Genomic DNA, 22377 nt, shown 5'->3' with positions numbered 1-22377 from the left:
AACCAAATCTTTGCTCAAGACTCAAACCAAACCTTTAGGGGTTCCTTTAATTCTCCATCTTCTCCCACTGGCCATGTTTCCTTCGAGAGGGTGACTCAGACCACTTCCTGGATCATGTTTTGACTGTAAGCACCCAAATACCAAAAGAAAGGCTCGTCTCAGAGTGTCTCTCTCCTTTCCTGAAGCAAGGGGTACTGAAAATCTAGAGATCCTGTTTGCATAGATCTGTATCTCTGTCTCCATCACACTCCTGACTGCAGTGTCACAGCACCTAACACCTAGCCCAGTGGGTGTGCCTTGTCCTCTCCCCCACTCCTTGGAGGCCTTATTTACCGCACGCTATTCAAAAGCTATTCAAACCCTGCCCTGAAGACAGAATGATTCATTTCCTCATGGGTTTTTCTATGGCGCTCACCACTGTAGTGGTCAAGTGCTTCACAAACATTACTTTATTTTGACAACACCCTGATGAAAAACAAACAAACAAACAAAAAAAACACTCTCTTTGGTTCCCAGGTTTATCAGATCAGGGGCAGGAGCTGCTGAATTGGAACTTTCAAGATCCAGGTAAACACACTTTATTCCCCCCCTTTGGTACATGCAGAGTTCCTTGTCCCCTGCCCCCGCTCCCGCTGTGTGCTAAGGCTATAAGACCGAGACTTTTAAACATTAACATCTATTCAGGTGGGGGCAGCTTAGTGCTGGGGGGCGAGTCAGAGGGCTTGGTGAGGATGTGTAGCTTGTTTGGGGTCAGGGCACCAGGTGGAAGTCAGAGTGTTGGGGAGGGGTCAGCGTGGCGCTCTGATGCATAAGGAATGAGACAGAAAATAATTCTGACAGTATTATAATTCCACTCTATAAAGCAATGGGAAGTCCTCAGCCGGAATACTGTGTTCCACTGGGATCACCCCATCTCAAAAAGGCTACAGCAGGGGATCAGAGACAGGAGAGGAGTCTGATTTAGGGAGGGATAAACTCTCCTATGAATGGCGGTTAATAAGGCAGGACTGTTAACTCTACAGGGAGGGCAAATAAGAGGGGACAGGATAGCATATACAAAATAAATATACTCATTCACCCCCTCTCTCTTACTAGAAGGAAGAGAGGATATTCAATGAAGCTCTGTGGTGGGACTTTAAAACCGATAAAAGGAAATACATTTAGACACAATGCACAATTACCCTGTGGAACACTCTGCCACCGATTCAAAGACGAGACCTGAGCAAGATTAAAAAAAAAAAAAAAGGATTGGACATTTATAGGGATAACAAGACTATACAGCGTTATAACAGAGTTCACTAAAGAGTTTTGGAAGGAACATAAACCCTCATGCATCAGGGCATGAAACCAGCCTCTTACAAATGGGGGTCAGGAAGAAATGTTGCCTGTGGCCAGGTTATTCCATAACTGTCTATTGGTGATAGCGGGGGATGTTAATTGCACCTTCCTCTGAAGCAGCAGGTGCTGGCCACTGTCAGAGACAGGATACTGGACTAGACAGGCCACAGCTCTGAGCCAGTTTGGCCATCTATATTCCTAGCTGGGCTGGTAGGTAGAGGTTGGTGTACTGGGTACGGCACCATTGGCTTGACCCTGGGTAGCGGTTAGCATGCTAGTGAGCAAAGAAGGTGAAGGCTAGGACACTATGATGCTGGTCAGGGTGCAGACAGAGGCTGCAGCACTAGGTATGGGTCAGTCTGATGCTTTGCATTAGGAGTACAGGGTCAGGTGAAGATCTGAGGGTAACACTACAGATACTGTTCTGCAAGGACAGCAAGGGCCCAGTCTCTCTGCCCTTGTTGCTGGGAGTTGGGCCTGCGAAGGGCTGTGCGCTGCAGCACCGTTTTGGCCCTTGATAGAACACTTCCCCCTTTGCCCCAGTTCCAGTCTCCCCTCTGCCGATAAACCAAGCAGTTTAACAGGTTAACATTGCCATTTTGAAACAACGTTCTAACTATAGAAACCCTGCAAGGGAGAGTGGAGAAGGTTCATTTTTAGAGCCCACCTCTTTCTATAATCACTGCTAGTCTCTCATGGGGACCTGTCCTCCTATGCTCTGGTGTTTTTAGGATGTTCTTCCCCCCGCCCCACACCTGCCACCTCCTTTCTCCTGGATCCCTTGTCCTGTCCCTGCATTCTTGACCTTTCCATACACATTCCCTGTCCAGGGGTCTTGTCCCCCATGTTATATCTTCCTCTAACCTGCCCCCTCTTCCCATGGTCTGTGTCTTCCTCCTTTGACTTCTCTGCATTTTCTCTCTATTCTCCGCTCCATATCTGTGCTGCACCCTTCCCTTACACCTCTCTCCTAACCACTGCCTTCCTGCCCCAACACCCCTGTGCCCATTTCTCCTCCCTGGGCCTGGCATCCCCAGAGATTTGTAGGTTTGTTTTCAGGTGGACACTTGAAAGTCTCATAGGTCTCATATCTGTGGATTTTGTCCTATGGTTGCCAATGGGGCACCAGTGACATATACATACCCACCCCACACCCTCTTCCTGCTCCTTGGAAGTGCTATGGCCTCATAGTAGAGGAGACAACCCTGGATTGCATTCTTCCCACAGCGGTCTGTGCTGCATGGAGCACATGTCCACTCACTATGCATGATGGCCTATACTCATACAGCCTATCTGTGGCAAGAACAGGGTAGACCTGTCCTGCAGTGACCACGGAGTGCTGGGCACAGACAGTATGATACACACTAATACATCAGCTTGCTCATCTGGACTATTGATAAGGCTTCATAACAGGACACAGGTGGGGAATCTCCTATCTCAGTCAGGAGAGGAAGCTGCTGTAGTGTGCATCTCACTTGCCTTTTGCTTCCCTGCTCTTCCTCCTGAGGAACATCTGTTTTGTTTTTGTTTGGTCTGATTCATAAAATGGTTCCATATTATGAAAGCACCAGGCAGGACCGAGGGACATAGCTCCTCCTTTCCCCTGCTGCTGAATAGGTTCAGTGGCTCCACCCTCTTGGCCATGCCATTGGCTTCACAGGAACCACTCCAGCATGAACAGCGCATGGAAGTCAGGAGGGACCCACCAGAGAGTTAAAATTCCTAGGGCGCCAGATGCTAATCTCAGTTACACATGGAGAATGGAATCTGGTCCCTGGGCTCAAGACTTCATCTGGTTCCATCATTAGTCCTAACAATTCGCTTCAATGACTGCAGAATAAAGGAGACAACTCTTCCCGCCCTCTGACCCTGCAGTCTCCTCTGGAGAAAGTGTGGTTACAAACCCACAGGGTTAGAAAACACAGCCAGCCTCCCCTGGGCTCCTGCTGAGAGTAGAAAATGGAAGCAGGGAATCCCCGGGCACTGACTAGATGCATCAGGACTAGGGGGATGGGGTTGGACAGAGCCTTCCCCACTACTCCTGTAAAAGCCAAAGCCTGAAGAAGGGCTGTGACAGAGCTAATATAAGACGTACTAATTGCCCTTCCATAGCACCCTCCATCTTCAGATCTCAAAGCACTTCAGTACATGCATACCCTCTCCCCTCAGCAGGAAGGTACGATTAGCCCCATTTCAGAGAGAGGGAAAATGAGGCAGAGGGGCGCTGATCAGTGGGAACTGCATGACGGGCGGTAGGGGGAAGCGGCAGAGAGCAGGAAGGGACAGGGGACAAAGGAAGGAAGGAAGAGAGAATAAGAGGAGGTGGTTGCATCAGAATAATATAAACCAGGACTCTCCCTGTGAACCAGTCCCAACCTGTCATTGAGACAAGCCTCATGAACCTGCCATCTTCTCTGCTCTGCTCACTTAATGGCTCCCTACCACCTTCTCCTAAGCTTCATTCCCAGAAAAGGTCAGCCAGGCATCTGATCAGCAAAACGCTGAATTCTGATTCCCTTATCCCAGGGGTGGGCAAACTTTCTGACCCGAGAGCCACATCAGGCTTGCAAAACTGTATGGAGGGCTGGGTAGGAAGGCTGTGCCTCCCCAAACAGCCTGGCCCCCTCCCCCTATCCGCCCCCTCCCACTTCCCGCTCCCTGATTGCCCCCCTCAGAACACTCAACCCATCCAAGGCCCCCAGCCCACTCCTTGTCCCCTGACCGCCCCCTCCCGGGACAGCCCGCCCCTAACTGCCCCCCCCGTGACCCCACTCCCTATCCAACCCCCCCCGCTCCCTATCCACACCCCCACCCCCTGACAGGCCCCCCAGGACTCCCACGCCCATCCAACCCCCCCATTCCCTGTCCCCTGACTACCCACCCCAAACTTCTGCCCCATCCAACCTCCCCCTGCTCCCTGTCCCCTGACTACCCCCCAGGACTCCCTGCCCCTTATCCAACCCCCCTGCTCCCCACCCCCTTACCATGCTGCTCAGAGTGGCAGGAGCTTGCAGCCATGCAGCCCGGACGGAGCCAGCCATACTGCCCAGAGTACTGGTGACATCGTGAGCTGAGGCTACGGGGGACAGCGGGGGAGGGACCGGGGGGCTAGCCTCCCGGGCCAGGAGCTCAAAGGCTGGGCAGGACAGTCCTGCGGGCCGTAGTTTGCCCACTTCTGCCTTATCCACAATGAGTAACCCCTTGCTCCACGGGTGCTTCCATTGATTGCAAGGGGACTAGGTCTGAAGGAACGTAATATTCTACGCAAGGGTATCAGATTCTACAGAATGGGCAGCCCACACAAGGTCTAGAGGGTCAGTTCATGTAAGTATCTAAAAGTTTAGGGATGGGGTATTTTGAAGCACCTATGGGGGAGAGATAGCTCAGTGGTTTGAGCATTGGCCTGCTAAACCCAGGGTTGTGAGTTCAATCCTTGAGGGGACTATTTAGGGATCAAAAATTGGGGATTGGTCCTGCTTTGAGCAGGGGGTTGGACTAGATGACCTCCTTCCAACCCTGATATTCTATGATTCTATGATATGACTTTGGAGGACAGCTGAGGGGAATTTGCCATATCTGTCCTGTGGGAAATTCTGACATTTTAACATTTGTTTTCACCTCAAATTAGGATAAAATGTTGAAATTTTGAAATGTCACAGAATAGAAATTCCATTCCAAAAGAACTTTGATTGAAAAATGTCAAAAAGGTTCTGGAAATCAAAATGTTTAGTTTGGGTTTATTGAACTGTCCCAAAACTTTTAATTTCAAGTCAGTGCCATATTAAACTGCATTTCCCCACAGCCTTATGGGAGCTGTAGCTCATGAGACAGACATTCCCATTCTCCCCTGTAGGGCAGGCTCCTGGGCTGGACTAGGCTCTGATAAGGCACCCCAAGTCATGTGACTTCCATGACCCACCACACAGCTTGGACCTGCATTGCATTATGGGAGGTGTAGTCTTCAAGGGAGTCCAGCCCATAGGAGAAAATGGGGGCCTGAACAATAACTCCCATAAGGCATTGCACCACAAGAGAAATGCAGTTTAATGTTTTCTTGAATTCAAAACCAAACATGTTGGGGAAATTTTGATTTTGTGCAAACTGCATTTGCCTTCGGAAAATCATTCTGACAGAAATTCCCAACCAGCTCTACTTAGGAGCAAAAGTCTTACTGAAAATCAATGGGATTTGTGCTCTCAAGTAACTTAGGCACTTTTGGAAAAAATCACAGCCTAGAAAGATCCTCCTCAGAATTTCATGGGCCAGCAAAACTGGGCTGAAACTCTTGTGAGATTGCTGGTACTTCCCAGCCAGGGCAACCTCAGCACATTCTGGCAGCACGAGACGCATTTCCAGAACTAGGGAATGTAGTTAACCAATAAGAGAAGAATAATGAGGAGGGAAAATTAACTAAGTGGAACTTTTGAAAAAATATGGCTGGCATTCAGAGATCAGTTTGAGTTCTGGGCAAAGGGTCAGGCTGGCTCTTGGTCACAGCAGAAACCGAAGCCCACAAACCATCACGCTCAAAGCAGCCTCAGTGACACCAAAATGGGAGCTGAGCAGTGCCAGCTCATTCTGGAAGGACACACTGCTGGCCAAAGGGCCAGGAGGAAAAAACCCCAAACCTCACCCCACCAATATCCATCATCATTGACCTCAAGACTGGCATTTAGTGTTTGAATACTGAGCCTCACCATGGTGGCCACGTTGCCAAAAGAGTGCCAGCCCAAAGGGCATTCGGACATGTTCTCTTCCTGCCCTTAGGAATGCTCCTGGAAAGATACACCTAGAAAACTCCTGGGGTTGGGGGAGGCATAGCACAGAGTGTCACATTGGTGGCCTGTTCCCCACAACCCCTTCTCCGTCTGCAAGAGAAGCCAGCACCATGCCAGTCCCAGGAGTTGAGGGGGACAATTTTCTAATGGACGCAGCTCTAGCTGAGAATAACTGCATGTTGCAGTAGGGTGTCCTCTGTTGAGAGCATCCCATTCGTCCAGAGTCATGGGACAAAGACCTGCAGGTAATGAGTTGAGACTCTCTTACCGACAACTCTCTTGCCTGACACCTCCCCTAGCTTTATACAGTATGTGTGAGGGTGTGAGCAAATAGTAGGGGATGGGGATGGATGCCCTCTCTTGAGCTTCCCTGCACCCCCTCCATTCTTCCCCTTCCACAATGCCCCTCCGTGAAGTGGAACAGGATGGAAAATGAAAGGTACACCCAGGGACTCTGCCACGGGAGTGCCTGCTTTTGGAATTGAGGGCTAACCCTCCAGGAAGGGTAATAGGGATTGGGTTGCTTGGTTCACTTACTCAGCTGAAACCCCCAGAGATCTGCTTGCACCTTCTGCTAGAGACTTGAACTGGATTCCAAGAGGGCTGGGCCCACTCAGCTTCAGCAGCTCATGGGATTTCCACCTCTCCCATCCCTGAAGAATGGGCCAATAATGGCAATGCCCAGGAGCACTGATGGACCCTCACATCACACGTTATGGCACATCAGCTCCTAGAGGTTTCACCATCTGCTGAAACGTAACATGGACAAAGCTCAAGCCCCAGTCTTTCTTCCCAACCCCAGACCCCATCCCCTGTCATTGCTAACAGCACCCATCACCTTCGTGTTACCCAGCAATAACCTGGGTGCCACGTTTGAGCCCTTCCTTGATCCATCTGTCCGGTAACTTTAATGAGAGCAAAGTCAGGCCCAGAGCTCCAACTCCTTGTCCCTGCCCCCAAGGCCTTTCCCAACCCTGCCCCTTCCTGCTCATCCGCTCTCCTCTTGAGCCGTCTCGCCCTCTCTGCTGCAGCTGCTATGGAGCGCTGGGGTGTCCCAGAAAGCAGCAGAATCACAATGTGGACACTGCTTCCCCTTGCTCCAGCAGAAAAGTAACCGGTAATGCAGCTTACTCCCCACTCCGCTCCTGTGTGGGAGGGGGGATAGCAGGCCAGGCAAGGCAGCTCTTCCCCGTGCTGTGATCCGCGATGCAGAGAGCCCACATGGGCAGGGGGGATATGGAGGGTCAGCTCTTTGGGGGAGGGCTTCTGTCTTCTTGCACTGTGTGGGTGCTCCCCAAATCGTAACAGCAGAACACTGGCCTACATATTTTGCTTTTCGACCCCAAACTAAAACCAGAGGCCAACATTTCCAAACTTGGTGCCTAATTCCCTATTTAGGCATCTAAATCCATGCCCTGATTTTCAGGCATGCTGGGCACTCACAACTGCCACTGAAGGGCAGGGACACCATGGGAGCTATGGGTGCTCAGGACCATTGAATATGAAGCCAGTTCTTTAGATGCTCACCCACAGATGAGCCTGGGGGCCATAGGTCCAGGTACACCCTGAGAGCTGTTATCATAGAGGGAGGTGGGATGAAAGGGAGGAAGAAAATTGCAATGATTATGTTAGGGGTGGGAGACCACAGCCTCACTGTTTACAGACAAGCCCAGGATAATCTAGAGGAAGCATTTTACACACCTGAGTAGCAGGCAATGAGCTGACTCACAGATCAAGAATCCAATTCTTCAGTTGTTCCACACACAGAATTCCCATTGACTACGATGGGAGCTCTGTGCATGGATCTGTTGCAAAACCAGGATTTACAATAAATCATGTGCCAGCAACGCATGTTCCACCTGGACCATCTTATGCCCTGGATGACCTACCTCCCTTCTTTGTCATATTGGCTCCTCCTCTAAGGTGTGGGAGCTAGGATAAGCTCCAGGAATATCAGCAGCTCATCTGAATGATCTAAATCCTGAATTTGCAAAACTAGATGAGAAAATCCAAGAGACAAGGCTTTCTTGGCATATTTCCAGTGATTCTTGCTTCTGGTTGGGTCAGGAACAGTTTCTGCCCTGGTAGGTTGGTACATCCACTCCTGGATGGGAGCTGTACACAGAGACGCAGGAGAATGAAAACACAACACAATAAAAGGATGCTGAACCCACAGAAAGGCCCTGCCACACACCCATGTGGCTTGAAGAAGAGGAGTACTTGTGGCACCTTAGAGACTAACAAATTTATTAGAGCATAAGCTTTCGTGAGCTACAGCTCACTTCATCGGATGCATGTGGCTTGTGCACTCTGTGTGACTTGGAAAGGTTTTTATTCATTACTAATACTCTAGAACTTGGTGGATGGCAGTGGCAGAAACCTTTTGTGCACATACGCTGTAGGATCAAATGGTGTCCCAGCAATAGGGTTGCCAGGTGTCCAGTTTTCCACCAGAATGCCCAGTTGCAAAGGGACCCTGGCGGCTCTGGTCAGCGGTGCTGACTGTGCTGTTAAAAGTCCAGTCGCTGGTGCAGTGGGACTAAGGCAGGATCCCTGCCTGCTGTGGCTTTGAGCGGCTCCTGGAAGCAGTAGCATGTCCCTGCTCTGGCTCCTAGGCATAGGGGAGCCAGGGGGCTCCGCGTGCTATCTCCTTATCAAGCGCCAGGTTTGCAGATCCCATCGGCCGGGAACCGCAGCTAACGGGAGCTGTGGGGGCGGTGCCTGTGGACAGGGCGACGCACAAAGCCACCTGGCTGTGCCTCCATGTAGGAGCCGGAGGGGGGACATGCTGCTGCGTCCAGGAGCTGCCTGAGGTAAACGCCGCCTGGAGCCTACACCCCTGATCCCCTCCTGTGCCTCAACCTCCTGCCCCAGCCCTGATCCCACTCACGGCCTCCCAACCCCTCATCCCCAGCCTAGAGCACCCTCCTGCACCCCAAACCCCTCATCCCCAGCCCCACCCCAGAACCTGCACCCCCAGCTGGAGTCCTCATCCCCCCCCACACCTCAATCCCCTACCCCAGCTCTGAACCCCTCAGCCCAGAGCCCCCTCCTGCACCCCAAATCCCTCATCTCTGGTCCCACACTAGAGCCTGCACCCCCAGCCAGAGCCCTCCATTGCCCCTGTATCCCAACCTCCTGCCCCAGTCTGGAAACCCCTCCCGCATCCTGAACCCCTCATTTCTGGCACCACCCCAGAACCTGTACCCCAACCCGAGCGAGCCCAGTGAAAATGAGTGAGCGAGCGGGGGTAGGACCTCGGAGAAGGGGGCAGGCCAAGGGTGTTTGGGTTTGTGTGAGTAGAAAGTTGGCAACCCTACCCAGCAAGCAGAGGCATACGTGGGCGCAAATGAGAGCATGGAAGGAGGGAAGAATGAAGGAGAAGTGGAAGAGAACCTGAGCTGTAGGGGTGGACATGTTTTGGCAACCCCACAAGCAACATATAGCATATAACTGTGCACAGACCCTGGCTTCCTCCGGGCCCCCGGTGTGCTGAACCCCCAACACTGCCCCAGGCCTTACCCCCACTCGACCCCTTCCCCACCTCTTTCCGCTCAGTTCTGCTCCCAGCCCTCTCTCCTCCCCCTCCCTCCCAGCACCTCCTGCATGCCACAGAACAGCTGATTGCGGCAGGCAGGAGGTGCTTGGAGGGAAGGAAGGAGTTGATCGGCAAGGCCACTGACAGGTGGGAGGCGCTGGGGGGGGAAAAAGGGGAGCTGGGTGCCCATGCTAAAGACCCACTAATTTCCTGGAGCACCCACAGAGTCGGCACCTATGTAACTGTGGCTAACATGAGCCATCTGCACATATATCACAAAACTGTCAAGAGCGAGTCATGATATCAAAAAACCCCAGGCCACTCCCTGGTAAATGAAAAGAGCAACTCGCCCCGTTCAGCCAGGCACAGGATCACTGCTGTCTCACTCTAACGGTGGGCAGCGCCACTCATCGTGGTGAAAGCAAAGGAATTGGGACTTACGCCACAGCAAACCCAGGCCTCTAAAAAGAGGGAGGGCTTAGAACGGTCAGAGGACAATGGGTTGATCGTATTGTAGTAGAAAGCAATAATACACAGACCAGTACAGCACAGGGTCACTACATATGGATCAAATCCAAATTGGCCATGTCCACGCTTTCCAAACTCACCATGGGCGTCTGTGCGGCACGTGAGCCACGCCATGGCAGACTGAGGGTGCACGGTGTCAAGGAGCAGTCGCTGTCCCACTGAGATTGCAAGGGGCCTAATGAATGGTGCCTAAAGGAGCTGTCCTTAGATGGTGTGGCAGAGGCCTGAGTTTCTGGCGCTGAAGGAGTAGGATTCTACCCCCAGTTCCCCAGGTGTAGATATAACAATTGTGTCTGATGTACACAGCATATGGATTATTACAGTAGCCCTACAAGCCTAGCCAGTAGTGGGAATCATTATACATGAGCAGCTCCACAAGAGAGTAGGGACAGGCATACACACAAGGCAATACCGGATGAAATGTATTAATCCTAATCTAACCCTCATCAGTTCAGTTGCACTTTATAATACAATGTCTGTAATTATGGTATTATAACACTGCAATTATAGCCCAATTATAAAATGATTTATCAACCTATAGAATTAAACCTCAAGTTATAGGATTTTGTACTAGTTACATGTACCGAACAGTGTGACTTCAGCAGTACTACAGTGAAATGGATTAAGTATGAAACGAAAGGAGTTTTAAGTAATTCAGTCATGCAGTTAACCTTCCAGTCATATAAAACACTGGTAATTAGAGGTACCACAAAGTAATTACATTATAGTTGCAGTATAACTACAGTGTAATTACAGTAACTGTATTAGACTTTTTTTAATGATTAGTTCTGTAATTAATTCCTCTTCTTGAGGCTTGGAAAACCTCACTCCTCCTCAAGTCCTCTAAACAACTCCAGCTATGTGTGCTCTGACTGCATCAAGTCTAATATCCTCCAGTTCAGGCAGGTGTCCTCCAAGCCTACAACAAAACTAAGGCCAGCTTCCAACCAGACATCTTCCAACACTTCTACAGTACTAGTGAAGGACCTTCCAACCTCTGCTCCCACATTTTCCTTCAATTCAGAGCTGCTTAGGCCTAATTAGAATCACAGCAAGGAGAAAAGGAACCAGCTTCATGCAGAATACTTCCTGCCTAAGCTATGGGGATGCTCAGAGGTGTGAAATCCCCCAACATAGAAGTGGTTAGGTTGACAGAAGAGTTCTTCCATTGACCTAACTCCCGCCGCTTGAGGATGTGGATTACCTACACTGACAGAAAAACCTTTCGCTTGCTGTAGGAACCATCTACACTAAGGCTGTAGCACCTGCAGCGTAGACATGGCCAAAGAGAGCAAAGGCTGAGAGAAGTTTCAAAGCTTCAGAACGAAATCAGTTCCCCACAGCTGTAGACAACCAGTGAACTCCCAGCATCATACATTCCAGAAAGGAGAATGTGAGAAGGCAAAGGAGGAAGGGTTAGCGCTAATCTTGAGTGAAAAGCCTTCTGGCATGCCAGTCCCACCAGACCTGCTCTTTTCTTCCTCCAGTCCTGTCCCCAGCCCAAACCACCTAAAAGAAAGACAATCCCACTGCACATGTACACACATGCAGGCCTGTGACATTCTAAATAGAGACAGGCTCCCTGGGTAGCAGGAGGAAGACCATGAATCCTGGGGGAAAGGACAGGAATCCATCAAACCCTTCGCCCTCAAGTGATGGGTGAAACTGGTTCCTATAGCCCTAGAAGTAAAGCATCATGGGATGTTCAAGCAACATAGTACTGATAGGTATGAGCTGTGGTGGGAGGGAGGGAGAACAGAACATGCTCCTAAGGGCCACTGGTCCCATTGCTGGAGCTCAGATGATACCTGCCTTGATTATCGGAATGCCAGGAGCGTGTGGATAGGGACACTGAATATATTTGGATCACTGGAGTTTCAGATATTTGAGGAATGCAATTAACAGATGTTGGGGGGACCTGATCTTACAGGGGTTTGGATCTTTCAGGAGGTGTTGTAATCCCATTCTTCAAGGAGTGGAGCATGGGGATGCCTGAGTCACGACCTTGAAGTCCACAGGTGTATCATTCCAGCCCCCCATCTTTGCCCAGTTACTTAGTTATTGGCAGTGATTTGAATGGTGGTCCTCACTGTAGTTTCTGCTTTATGTAGATGTCAGAGCTGTAAAGAGCTCAGAGCTGCTGCTCCTGAGACAAGCTGAATGGGGAGGACAGGGTTAATCCTCACTGAAGGTGTTCGGCAGGGAGATGTACAAACAGCTGTGGAAATCCCAGTCTAAGGGCTGGCTTTGAGGTTTGCATAGAAAGAAGGGGAAAGAGGCAGCTGGAGATGGGGGAGTAAAACTGAGAAGGGGGGACAGGAGATGAGGCCAATCTTGGGCAAAGCTACAGAGCTCCTGCATTTCACGCTGCTTCCTGACCCACCCAGTGTTTCACCATAACTTTGCTGATCAAATGCAAGAGCTCCTCTCCTTGGTCAGGCTCTGGGCAAGTGCATGAATTCCAGAAAGCGAGAGTAGCATCTGCCATGACTACAGCACAGGGCCGGTGGCTCCCACTCTGCTCCATGCCCGGTGCTGCTGCCCAAACACGTCCTGCAGAACTGTAATACAAAGCCATTTGCTTCTGGAAGGAAGGGGATGTTACTTTTGAAGGATGTCTAGCTTCTATGGTTGTACGGGCGCTAAAAATGCTTAGATGGCTGGCTCAGATAGACACACGCAGAGGGAGGCAAGAGAACAAGGTCTTTGTGATCCAACAAGCACGTACCGTGAAAGGACTCTGAGAGGTTTCTCTCACCCAACCCATGCACAAACCCACCCCACCCACAAGTGAGTTGTCTTCCCCGAAATAGCAAACCTCCTGTTTGTTCTCTGAGCCCACAAGCTCCTGCATCCTGAGCACGCGGTGGCCAACACCTTTGGCTCTGGAATATTTTTACTTCCCTGAGACAGAAAGGTGAAAAATCTGATCAGCACCACAAATGTAAAAAGGCAACAACAAAGGAAAATTCTATTCAGGGGGCAGCCAGGCTGGGCTCCTCCCTTGGGGTTACTGTCTTTTCCCCTTGGTATCACCAGAGTCTGGACCCCCTGTCCATGCATGGCAGATCCCAGCTACGCCCCTATGTTAGAGAAGCCCCATCCAGGATGGGCTGAATTCCCTGCAAGCAGCCCTCCCTGCTCTGATGCTGGGCTGTCGGGAACGGAGGGCTGAGCCCCTCTAATATTAACCCTTTCTCTCCCCTGACACTATCATCAGACTATGATTGAGGGCTGGCTATTTTTCCTAACATAAAATAATTCCAAACCCTTCCCCAACACTGGTGCCTCTCGAATTGAAGGGCAACCCTCCTGAAATTAACCCTTTCCACCCTGCTGAGCTAGCCCTCAGTTCTAGAGTTCCTGAAATTAACCCTTTCTGTCCCCCAACAATCCTGCCCCAGTATTAAGCTCTCGGTGACTGAGGGCTAATCCAGGCTGAAATTAACCATGAACACCCCTGACTGCCCTGCCCCAGAGCTGAAGTAGCTGGGACTGAAGGCTAATCCCACCTGACATTAACTCTTCATGCCTCAGACTGCACTGCCTGTCTCTGACTGCAGGTTAATCTCCCTGGTATCAGCCTCTGCTGATCCCTGGTTGGTAGCGCTGTCCCAATGACACCCCACCTGAATGTGTAATCTGTTCCAGTCCAGTTAACTCATCTGCTTAGCTGGACCAGACAGGCTCCCCATATTACCATGCAACCCAGCACCTCATTCCCCTCACCCCCCAGCACAGCCAAGCGCCAGTTTATTAGCTGGACTAGGATGAAAACAGCGGCTAACAGCTGAGCCCCATTGACCCATCCATCCGTTTGTCTGTCTATCCAGGTTTTTATAAGGTTGCCTGTCACCCTGGTATCTTGGGACCTGGCTCAGGATGGCTGCTGGCATCAGTCTCCTTAGCCAGCGAGGGTGCATTGGTGGTGGTGGTAGGGGAGTTGGGCACAACCAGTGCTGGACCCCCAAAGACTGACAGTAGGGACAAGGGGGAAGGGAACAATATGGGAAATTAAATGCCCAGCAATGCAGGACAATGGAGAAACAGGTGAGGGGATGAAAGGGAAGGGGCAGCGGGGAGGGAGAGAAGAGAAGGAAAATGAGGGCAGAGCCAGCAGAAAAAGCCAGAGCACTCCTGCTGCCAGGTAGCCAGCACAAGGGCAGAGGCAGCTGGCAGGGCTCTGGCAACCCAAACCCTTGTAGCCCCAGAACCCAGCACACACTACACAACCCAACCCAACATGCATACACACAACACACACACATAAAGGACCAACACACCCAACTCACACCCTTGGGAGAAAGAACCCCTCTCTCCCGCCCCAGTTGACATCCTTCCTAGAACACTGACACAAAACTCACAGCCCTCCCGTGAAAATGCGCTCCTGCTCACACAGCCCTATAATGAAAAGGGCCAAGACACACAATTGCACACCCATTCACTAAACGATCCAGCCCCGCACATACCCACATTCCACACAAAGACCCACCACACAAACTCCTAGCCCTCCATAACACACATACACCCTCAGTAAAAAAGCAACACACACCCAGCCAAAAACCCAGCACGCTCTCACACCCATTCAATGGGCATCCTCCCCCACATATTGACACACACAGCTCACCCCATCCATCCAAACCCAGCACACACGTACAAACTTCCCAGCGGAAGGTTGCAATCCAAGGCACAGACCCCAGGCTTGCAGCTCGCCTCTTTGCTGCCGGGCAAGTGAAATAGACCAACTCCCCCTTCCCAGAGCCTGGGCAAGACCAGCCCAGCCTCGCCTTCCCGTCAGTCCCGGGCCGCCCCAGCCCCAGCTCTTACCTGCATCTCATTCTCGCCGCTTGTCTCTCTCGGTTAGAAATGGCATCTCCCCCAGCCCCCAAATCCACCTGCAGCAAGGCAGCTCACCTCTCCTCGCCGAAAGGCAGCAGCACGCGCAGGCTGCGGGCTCCGTCTCGAGCCGAGCCCCCCTCCCGGGCCGAGAGCCGGGTCCAGGGTGGGGGGCGCTGGGGTCCGGGCAGCCCGCTGGGCTCTAAGGGCGAGCTGCTGTCCGCACCCCCAGCGCGGCTCCTGCAGGTGGGAAGGTGGGCTTGAGGCTCCGGGGGGAAGGGGGAGGCATCTCCTCCCTTAAACCCAGACAAAGGGGGGGGGGTCGGGATAAGCGGCCCCCCCACTGCTCCTCCTCCGCCACTCGCGCTCCGGCCCCAGCTACTGCGGGGTGGGGATGAGCCGGCGACTGAACGTAGCGCTGTGGCGAAGCGAGCCTCCTCGGGAGCTGGCCCCCCGGACACACCGCGAGCGGGCGCGCCAGCTCCAGCAGGGGCGGAGAGCGGTGGGCGGGGCCCCAGAGCACTGGGCGTGGCCAGCTGGGAGCCCGGGGAGCGCCCGAGCCTGCTGGCAGAACTGGCGGAGCCAGGCTGAGCGCCCGCAATCAATAGCAGCCTCCCCTCCCACTCCAAGGCGGCGAGTGGCGGAAAAGGCAGGGTGCGGGCAGAGGCGGGAACAGCCCAGCCCAGGCAGGGGGCTGGCTGCTTGGGGCGATGCCATGAGACTCTTCTGCCTGGGCCACCCCTGGCCTGCAGCTTTGCAGCGCACGTGCCCAGATCCGGGCTCTGGCACGGGCAGCTCCTGCCGGCTTGGTAGTGGCTCCCCCTCTGGGGAGGGGTGCCCTGCAGGGGCATGCTCACTCTGCCAACAGAAGATAGCAGAGGTGGCGGGTTAAAGGGGACATATCCTTTGGGAGTGGGACATTTCTCTTCACCCCTCACCTGGAAAGGGTGCTGGCTCTAGGATTCTCCCACCCTCACCTCACCAGGAGGTGCCAGCTTTTCTTGGGCACGTAGGCCAACCGCAAAGCCCATGTTCGCTAGGCTTCCTCCCTGGATTCCGGCTCCGAGACCAGCGTCCCAAGAGTTCCGGCCAGTGCTGGGCTGATATGGCTATGCCGGTCACGTTGCTGGGAGCTAAGAAGTTTCATACACTCCCGGTCCTCCTTGACAGTTGACGGGCACTGTCTTATTATAGCTTCACAAGTGATCGGCCTTGTCTCTGCTTTCCAACAGAGGGTGCTAATGTGGTGTATGCACAGTCCAGCGAGGCTGTGGGGAGGCGGAGCAGAGATCAGGGAAGAACAATCGGAGGAATGAAAATGTAGGAATTGACATCTTTCAAACACCCCGATAAGATCACATGTACGAGAAACTGCCCAGCAGATCCCAGACTCTGACAAGTTCCTAAGGTGCCACAAGTCCTCCTTTTCTTTTTGCGAATACAGACTAATACAGGCTGCTACTCTGAAACCTGGACTAGAGAGGGCTCTGCTGACAGCAATGAGCAGGGCTTTGATTCTGATATGGTACCTTTCATTTATAATGGACAAATGGGTTATAACACAGGGTAGGAAAAATAATACCCAGCTCTTATATGGCACTTTTAAAGCCATAGATCTCAAAATGCTTTAGAAAGGAGGTCAATATAGCATCAGCTCTATATTACAGATGGGGAAACTGAGGCACAGAGACTTGCCCAAGGTCAGCCAAGCAGGAAATAGAACCCAGGACTCCTGAGCCCTAGTGCAGTGGTTCTCAAACTTTTTTTTTCTGTGGCCCACTTGAAAATTGCTGAGGGTCTCGGCCGACCACTTAATGACCTTTCCAAATGTTGTTTGTATCGTTAGCTAACTATTGTAAAGCGCTTTGGATAAAAGAGCTATATATAAAAAACCTTAATAATTAACATTTTTTGTTCTACAAATAAAAGCACACAACTCATATTTTAATATCTGTAGTCTGATCTTTCTAATGCAATGGATGTGCCCTCTCTCCCCTGCCGTGGCAGTCCCCGAGCTGGAGCTGGGAAGGAGAGGGGTCTCTCCCCCACCAGAGCAGCCATAGAGCTGAGCCTGGGAAGGAGGGGGGTCTCTCCCCAGCAGCCACAGCCCTGGAGCTGGGGAAAGTCGCCTCTTTCTTTGGCCGCCATAGCTCTGCACGTCCCAAATTCCCCCCACTCCCTCTTCTCACCCCACTGCCCTCTCCCACCTACCCCCCATTCCCCCCAAGGCCACCCCCTCACCTTACATGTGCGTCTTCTCCAGGGTCCAGGCACCTAATTAGTGGAGCTACGCCTGCATGGCTCCAGTCACTAGGTGGGTGGCCCTTCATTCTATTGTGTGTGGCCGCCCAGGTGTGCACCTTAGAGAGAACTATCTGCGGACCACCTGAATGGAGCTCGTGGACCACTGGTGGTCCACGGACCACAGTTTGAGAACCTCTGCCCTAGAGCAGTGCTCTACTAACTGGGCCCTCCTTAGCAATTATGTTCCAGCTATCTCAAAGCACTTTGCAAAAGGGAGGAATATCATTACCTCCATTTTACAGGTGAGGAAACTGAGGCACATAGAGGCTAAGTACCTGCTCCAATACCACACAGTAAGTTAGTGTCCAGGTCAGGAACAGAATCAACATCTCCTGACTCCTGGGCTCCACTGGACCATACTGTCTCCTGACACATGTAATGGAGAATGGATTGAAGCCAGTAGAGCGCCCTCTGCTTACAGTGGATGTGGGTGTTACATAGAATGTAGCATGCTAAGTTTGTCATTGGGGGAAATGGGGAGGCAGCCATGACAAACTAAAATGTGGGGTGGCCTTTGCCTCTGCATCAATTCCAACCCCCACTGAACCTTTCATGCTAAGCTCCCTACAGCCATGCAGCACATTTAGACCAGCGTGAGGTTGCCTGTGGGGGCATCTCCCTTCATCCTGCTGCGAGAGGAGAGCAGCCCACTGAAGACATGGGAACAACTGATCACCAGCAGTGGGCCTATTAAAGGCAGAATCATGTCAGAGGGAGGGATCTGGGCACTGTTGTGAACTCCAAAGCTTCAGAGGTTTCAATAAGCTTCCAGGTTTTGGCTTCTTAACTGGAACCAAATGTCGAAACTTTCTGATTTTTGTCCATTGCTACATTTAAAAAGAATGGGTTTCAGTGGACATAGCAATGCCCTCTGCTTATATGCGCTCTGCTAGAATGTCTTATTATAACAATATTCATGGATTTGTCTAATGATGTCTCTTCCATCCGAGGCAGTTTTCTCCAGCGATAATGGATACAAACTTTGTTTCTAATGTGCACTTTCACTTCCTGTTCCCCTCCAGAAGAGCTCTTTGGGGATCTTTACCATTCTGCCTTCCCTCTGCCCTGTAACAATCCCCAGTCACAGCAACCTTCCTTCCAGCCAAAGAGGGGAAGAGGCAGGGCAGCTGCATTCAGAATCCATTACCACTGCCCATTGCACTGGCCAACAAAGTTGCTTGCCAGGCTACCCAACTCCCACTTGAGCCTCTAGATGGGGCCTGGATGGCTATTTCTGCCTGCAGAAGCTTTCGATAATAATCATCTGGCCTTAATCCACAAGCCATGTAAGTGAGCCACTGATGGATATGGGAAAGGGCTAAGATTCCCAGACAGTGAGGTGCTCCACACAGGCTTCCCTCAAGCAAATGCAAACAAAGTGACTGTTTGGGGCCCTGCCCTTATGAGGGCTCTGTGCCATTGTACAACAACTTGCAATCTTACCTGCTGACCCAGACTCCTCCTTTGACATCGGGACCAGAGTGGAAATGAATCCCGGCACCAGTCCCATCTCCAGTGTGACAGGAGGTTGAGGCTGAGCACTCCTTCCAGCAGCCGAGTCAGAGGTTACCACCTCAATCCTCCCTCAGCTAACTTAGGTCCCTGCAAATTGTAAGGCGTTCCCTGGTTGGCTCCCAGGAAGAATGGGCTGAGCCTTATTGCCCAGGAGTCACCCTCAGACCCTGCATAGATACAGATTGTTATCCTCCTGTGTGTTCCCAAAGGATCCCTGCAAACTGAAATGAAATAAACAAACGGAAGAAGACAAGACTTGCCAGACTAGGTTTAAATCACCTATAATAACTTCAGTTATTTCTGCTCAGAGCTCTGTGCCCGTACACACACACACACACCCCTCTTACATATGATCCACCATCTTTGGATATTACAGATGATAAATATAAGAATACAGATCAAATGAAGCACAGATGTGCTCGCTATACCAAAGATCACCATTGCAGTATATACAGTACGTGCGTGCACACACAACCCTTTCACTTTTGAGGTCAAGGGATCTTCAATGCAGTCTTTTTCAGTGGGTCTCAGATCTTTACACAAGATCAACATCTATTACTATTATTATTATCATGCATATTTAAACAGCACCACAAATGTAAATGGCCCTTTACAAACATAGACAAAGCATGCTTCCGGTTCCAAAGAGCTGACAATCTGAATTATGCAAGCCAAGCAAACCCAAGGCAAACAACAGTTTAGATTGCCAGCTCTTCAGGGTGGGAAAAGAGTCTGATATCTGCTTTACAAGCCCCATTGAAATGGATGGCGCGGTATAGTATTTTCTACAGAGCAGGGTGAGACCTATGTAGAGAAGACACCACCTAATTCATCTTGATCCACCAAAAGATGTAATATGCGCACCCTGTATATATATTACCAGGATGATACTGTTGCTAGCAGATGACCAAGACAATACTGTATTACCACCATCATTTGCTCCTATGGTGCTTCCAAGTTGGGGGTGGGGCTGACTTGTCTTGCACAGCTCAGAACATGCTGTTGACACCTAACACATCTTTAATAGTAATGACAACACTTCTGAGAGAGGGGGTCTGGGGCTTCGTAATGAGAAGAGGCGGGTTTTAGGAGGTAAGATACTTTGGAGCATAAACAGAAATAGGATATGTGCGTATTTGTAATTTAGAAATGTGTTGGCGAAAGAGGGATAGAAAGAGAGTCGGGGCGGGGGGGGGGGTACGGTGTCAGGGAAATTAGATCAATGGGGATGCATGGAGCATCCTGCATCAATGCTTTTGACCTGCCAAACTTGAGACAAATGCTCCCCCGCCCCGGCCTCACAATATTAGCACCGGAAGCTGGAAATGACGTGGGATCAATTGCCTTTGCATAAATCCCATTTTTCTACAACTTCAGTCTAGCGATTTTCCTAATGACTCTGGCGTTGATAAAATAACACAGCGGGAAAAGCAAGAAAACATAAAGTACATGAGGGATGGAGGTAAATTTGAATCTAAAAACAATCTATCCTCTATCCTGCTCTTGCTCAGACGGGTGGGGATTTTACTGCGGACACGAGTGGTAGCAGGATCAGGCCCCTAATGAGGAAGCGTGGGCCGGAAGCTGAGAGGGTGTAGTCTGAAACTCACTGAGATACATACCAAGGCAGCCTCACTCCACGCCTCAACACTGCCCACTAGATGGCAGTGTTAAGGAGTAGAATGAATCACTGTGGAGGCTGAGTGAAGGGACTGGCTTTGTTGTTAACCCATGATCAGCACAGAGCCGTTGATGGAGGTCCCTTTATTTAGCAGCTCCCCTTTCTCAGGGAACGCTCCGAAGTCCCACAGGCAAGGCCTGTAGGGAGCTACTTAGGCTAGCCTGTACTTATTGCAAAGGTCCAGCAGGGAAGTTCACCAGACCTGCAGCAGGTGAGTTGTTGCTAGGAGTTGTGGCCAAAACTTCAACACCTCATTTCTCCATGGGATTGGCATGGGGGTGCACATGACATCTGTACAGCCAAGGAAATGCAAATAATCCACACCACAGTGAATAGCCTGGCTTTGCTGCAGTTAGACCCATCCTGTATCACAGAAGCCAAATCAGCTTATCTGGCCTTTATTTTCCCACACATCTGTAAATAGCACCCAAGTCCTCCCCTTCAAAGCCACCCATTATTGCTAGCTGAGGCAAAGTTCCAGAGCTTGGGAAATTGGGTTCAGCTCAGAGATGCAATGGTGAGTTCAGAAGCCAGTTATCCAAACTATCTGAAACAACTGAGCTCTGCAGAGCTGGCCTGGAAATTTCTGCTGAGGTTCCCTCTGCTTCCAGACAGGCTGGAAATACCTTGAAAATAGCTTCTTTCTCATGGCATTTCAGCACTTCTGGTCCAGATCCAGAGCTGGCCATAGGTCCCCATACTCTGAGGGCTCTATAGTCCCATGCAGGCTCTGCAGCTCAGGGGTCAGACCTACTTCTCCCTCCAGATATGTTGTGAGAAACCATTTTCTCCTTTAGCACCAGGACATGTCATGGCCTGAGTCTCTCCTTGGGCAGCTTGGGCCTCACACATCACAGGACCATCCTTGTCCATGACACGGCTAGGGATAGCTGGGAGAAAAGGAGGTGGTGAAAAGGGAAAACAATTTTGTAACTCTTCTGCCAGGTGGTTAACTACAGCAAGAAGGGCTGGGTTGAATATGTCTATGGTCCCGCTTGATGAGCAAAAAAACTGGCTCAAGCCCCCACCTGGATCTTTGGAAAAATAAGTAAATCCTCCTCCAATTTGCCCTTAGCAGGCAGAACACCCTGTACCCACCCACCTGTACACATTCTCAAAACAAGGGGATATTTATTAGGGAATCTAGGAAAATTCAGCAACACTATAACATTCAGATAAGGATTAAAGGCCTCTGTAAATCTGCAGGAGTCCATTCTCCTCCCTCCCCACCAGCCTCTCTGAATGGCCATCAGGCAGGAGTTCCCTGGTTACGTCAATCCACCCACTGCAAATCCCACTCACAGTTCAGATTGCTGAATGGCAGTAGTCCAGCTGCTAAGGGCAATTCTCTCTGAAGATCCAGATCCAGCACTGCTGAAGCTGTTTGCCTAGTCCCACCCTGAGGCACCACCAACTGACCCAGCTTTGTGATTCAGCTTAATTTAAGTGCTGGATAGGGAGGGATCTCACTGAAACTGTCCCAGCTCTGTTACTGCCCCATGGGTCTCTGCTGGGGAATCCACCCTGCGCTGTCTCCGCTAAGAAGTCCTCTCTGTGTCACAGGATCCTCAGGAGGGAGAAGCCAAGAGGATCTAGGACCTTGGGGCAGAGTCCTTGCTACCTGGAGATGTACTTCCTACCACAAGAAGAGAACGCCTTCCTTCTCTCTGCCTCGGAGTTCAGATTTCATGTCCCTACCAAAGTCTAAGGCCATGTCTGCACTAGCAAGCTTACAGTGGCACAGCTGTACCGATGCCACTGTGAGATTGCTCATGTAGCCGCTCCATGCCAATGGGAGAGAGCTCTCCCATCGACATCATAAAACTGCCTCCATGAGTGGCGGTTGCTAAATCAGCGAG

General features: G+C 51.1%; 1 protein-coding gene across 6 annotated transcripts in view; it reads right to left on the bottom strand.

The window, feature by feature from the left end:
* Positions 1 to 22377, bottom strand: part of LINGO1 (leucine rich repeat and Ig domain containing 1) — a 447785-nt gene that overhangs the window by 31449 nt on the left and 393959 nt on the right. The window contains exon 6 of one of the 6 annotated variants that reach the window (XM_074966039.1): positions 18766 to 18924. The exons of 3 other annotated variants lie outside the window; for them this stretch is intronic. Coding sequence is in view for 1 of the 3 variants with exons in the window: in XM_074966036.1 (XP_074822137.1) it covers positions 15010 to 15015 (6 nt within the window). In the remaining 2 variants the exon portion in view is untranslated. Of the gene's footprint in view, positions 1 to 15009; positions 15502 to 18765; positions 18925 to 22377 lie in introns of those variants that run through there. 2 more of the 6 variants (XM_074966036.1, XM_074966041.1) reach the window with 2 other exon arrangements.

Source organism: Natator depressus, chromosome 10, assembly GCF_965152275.1.
Source record: "Natator depressus isolate rNatDep1 chromosome 10, rNatDep2.hap1, whole genome shotgun sequence".
NCBI classification, from domain to species: Eukaryota; Metazoa; Chordata; order Testudines; family Cheloniidae; genus Natator; species Natator depressus.
This window is presented reverse-complemented; position numbering and strand designations above follow the sequence as displayed.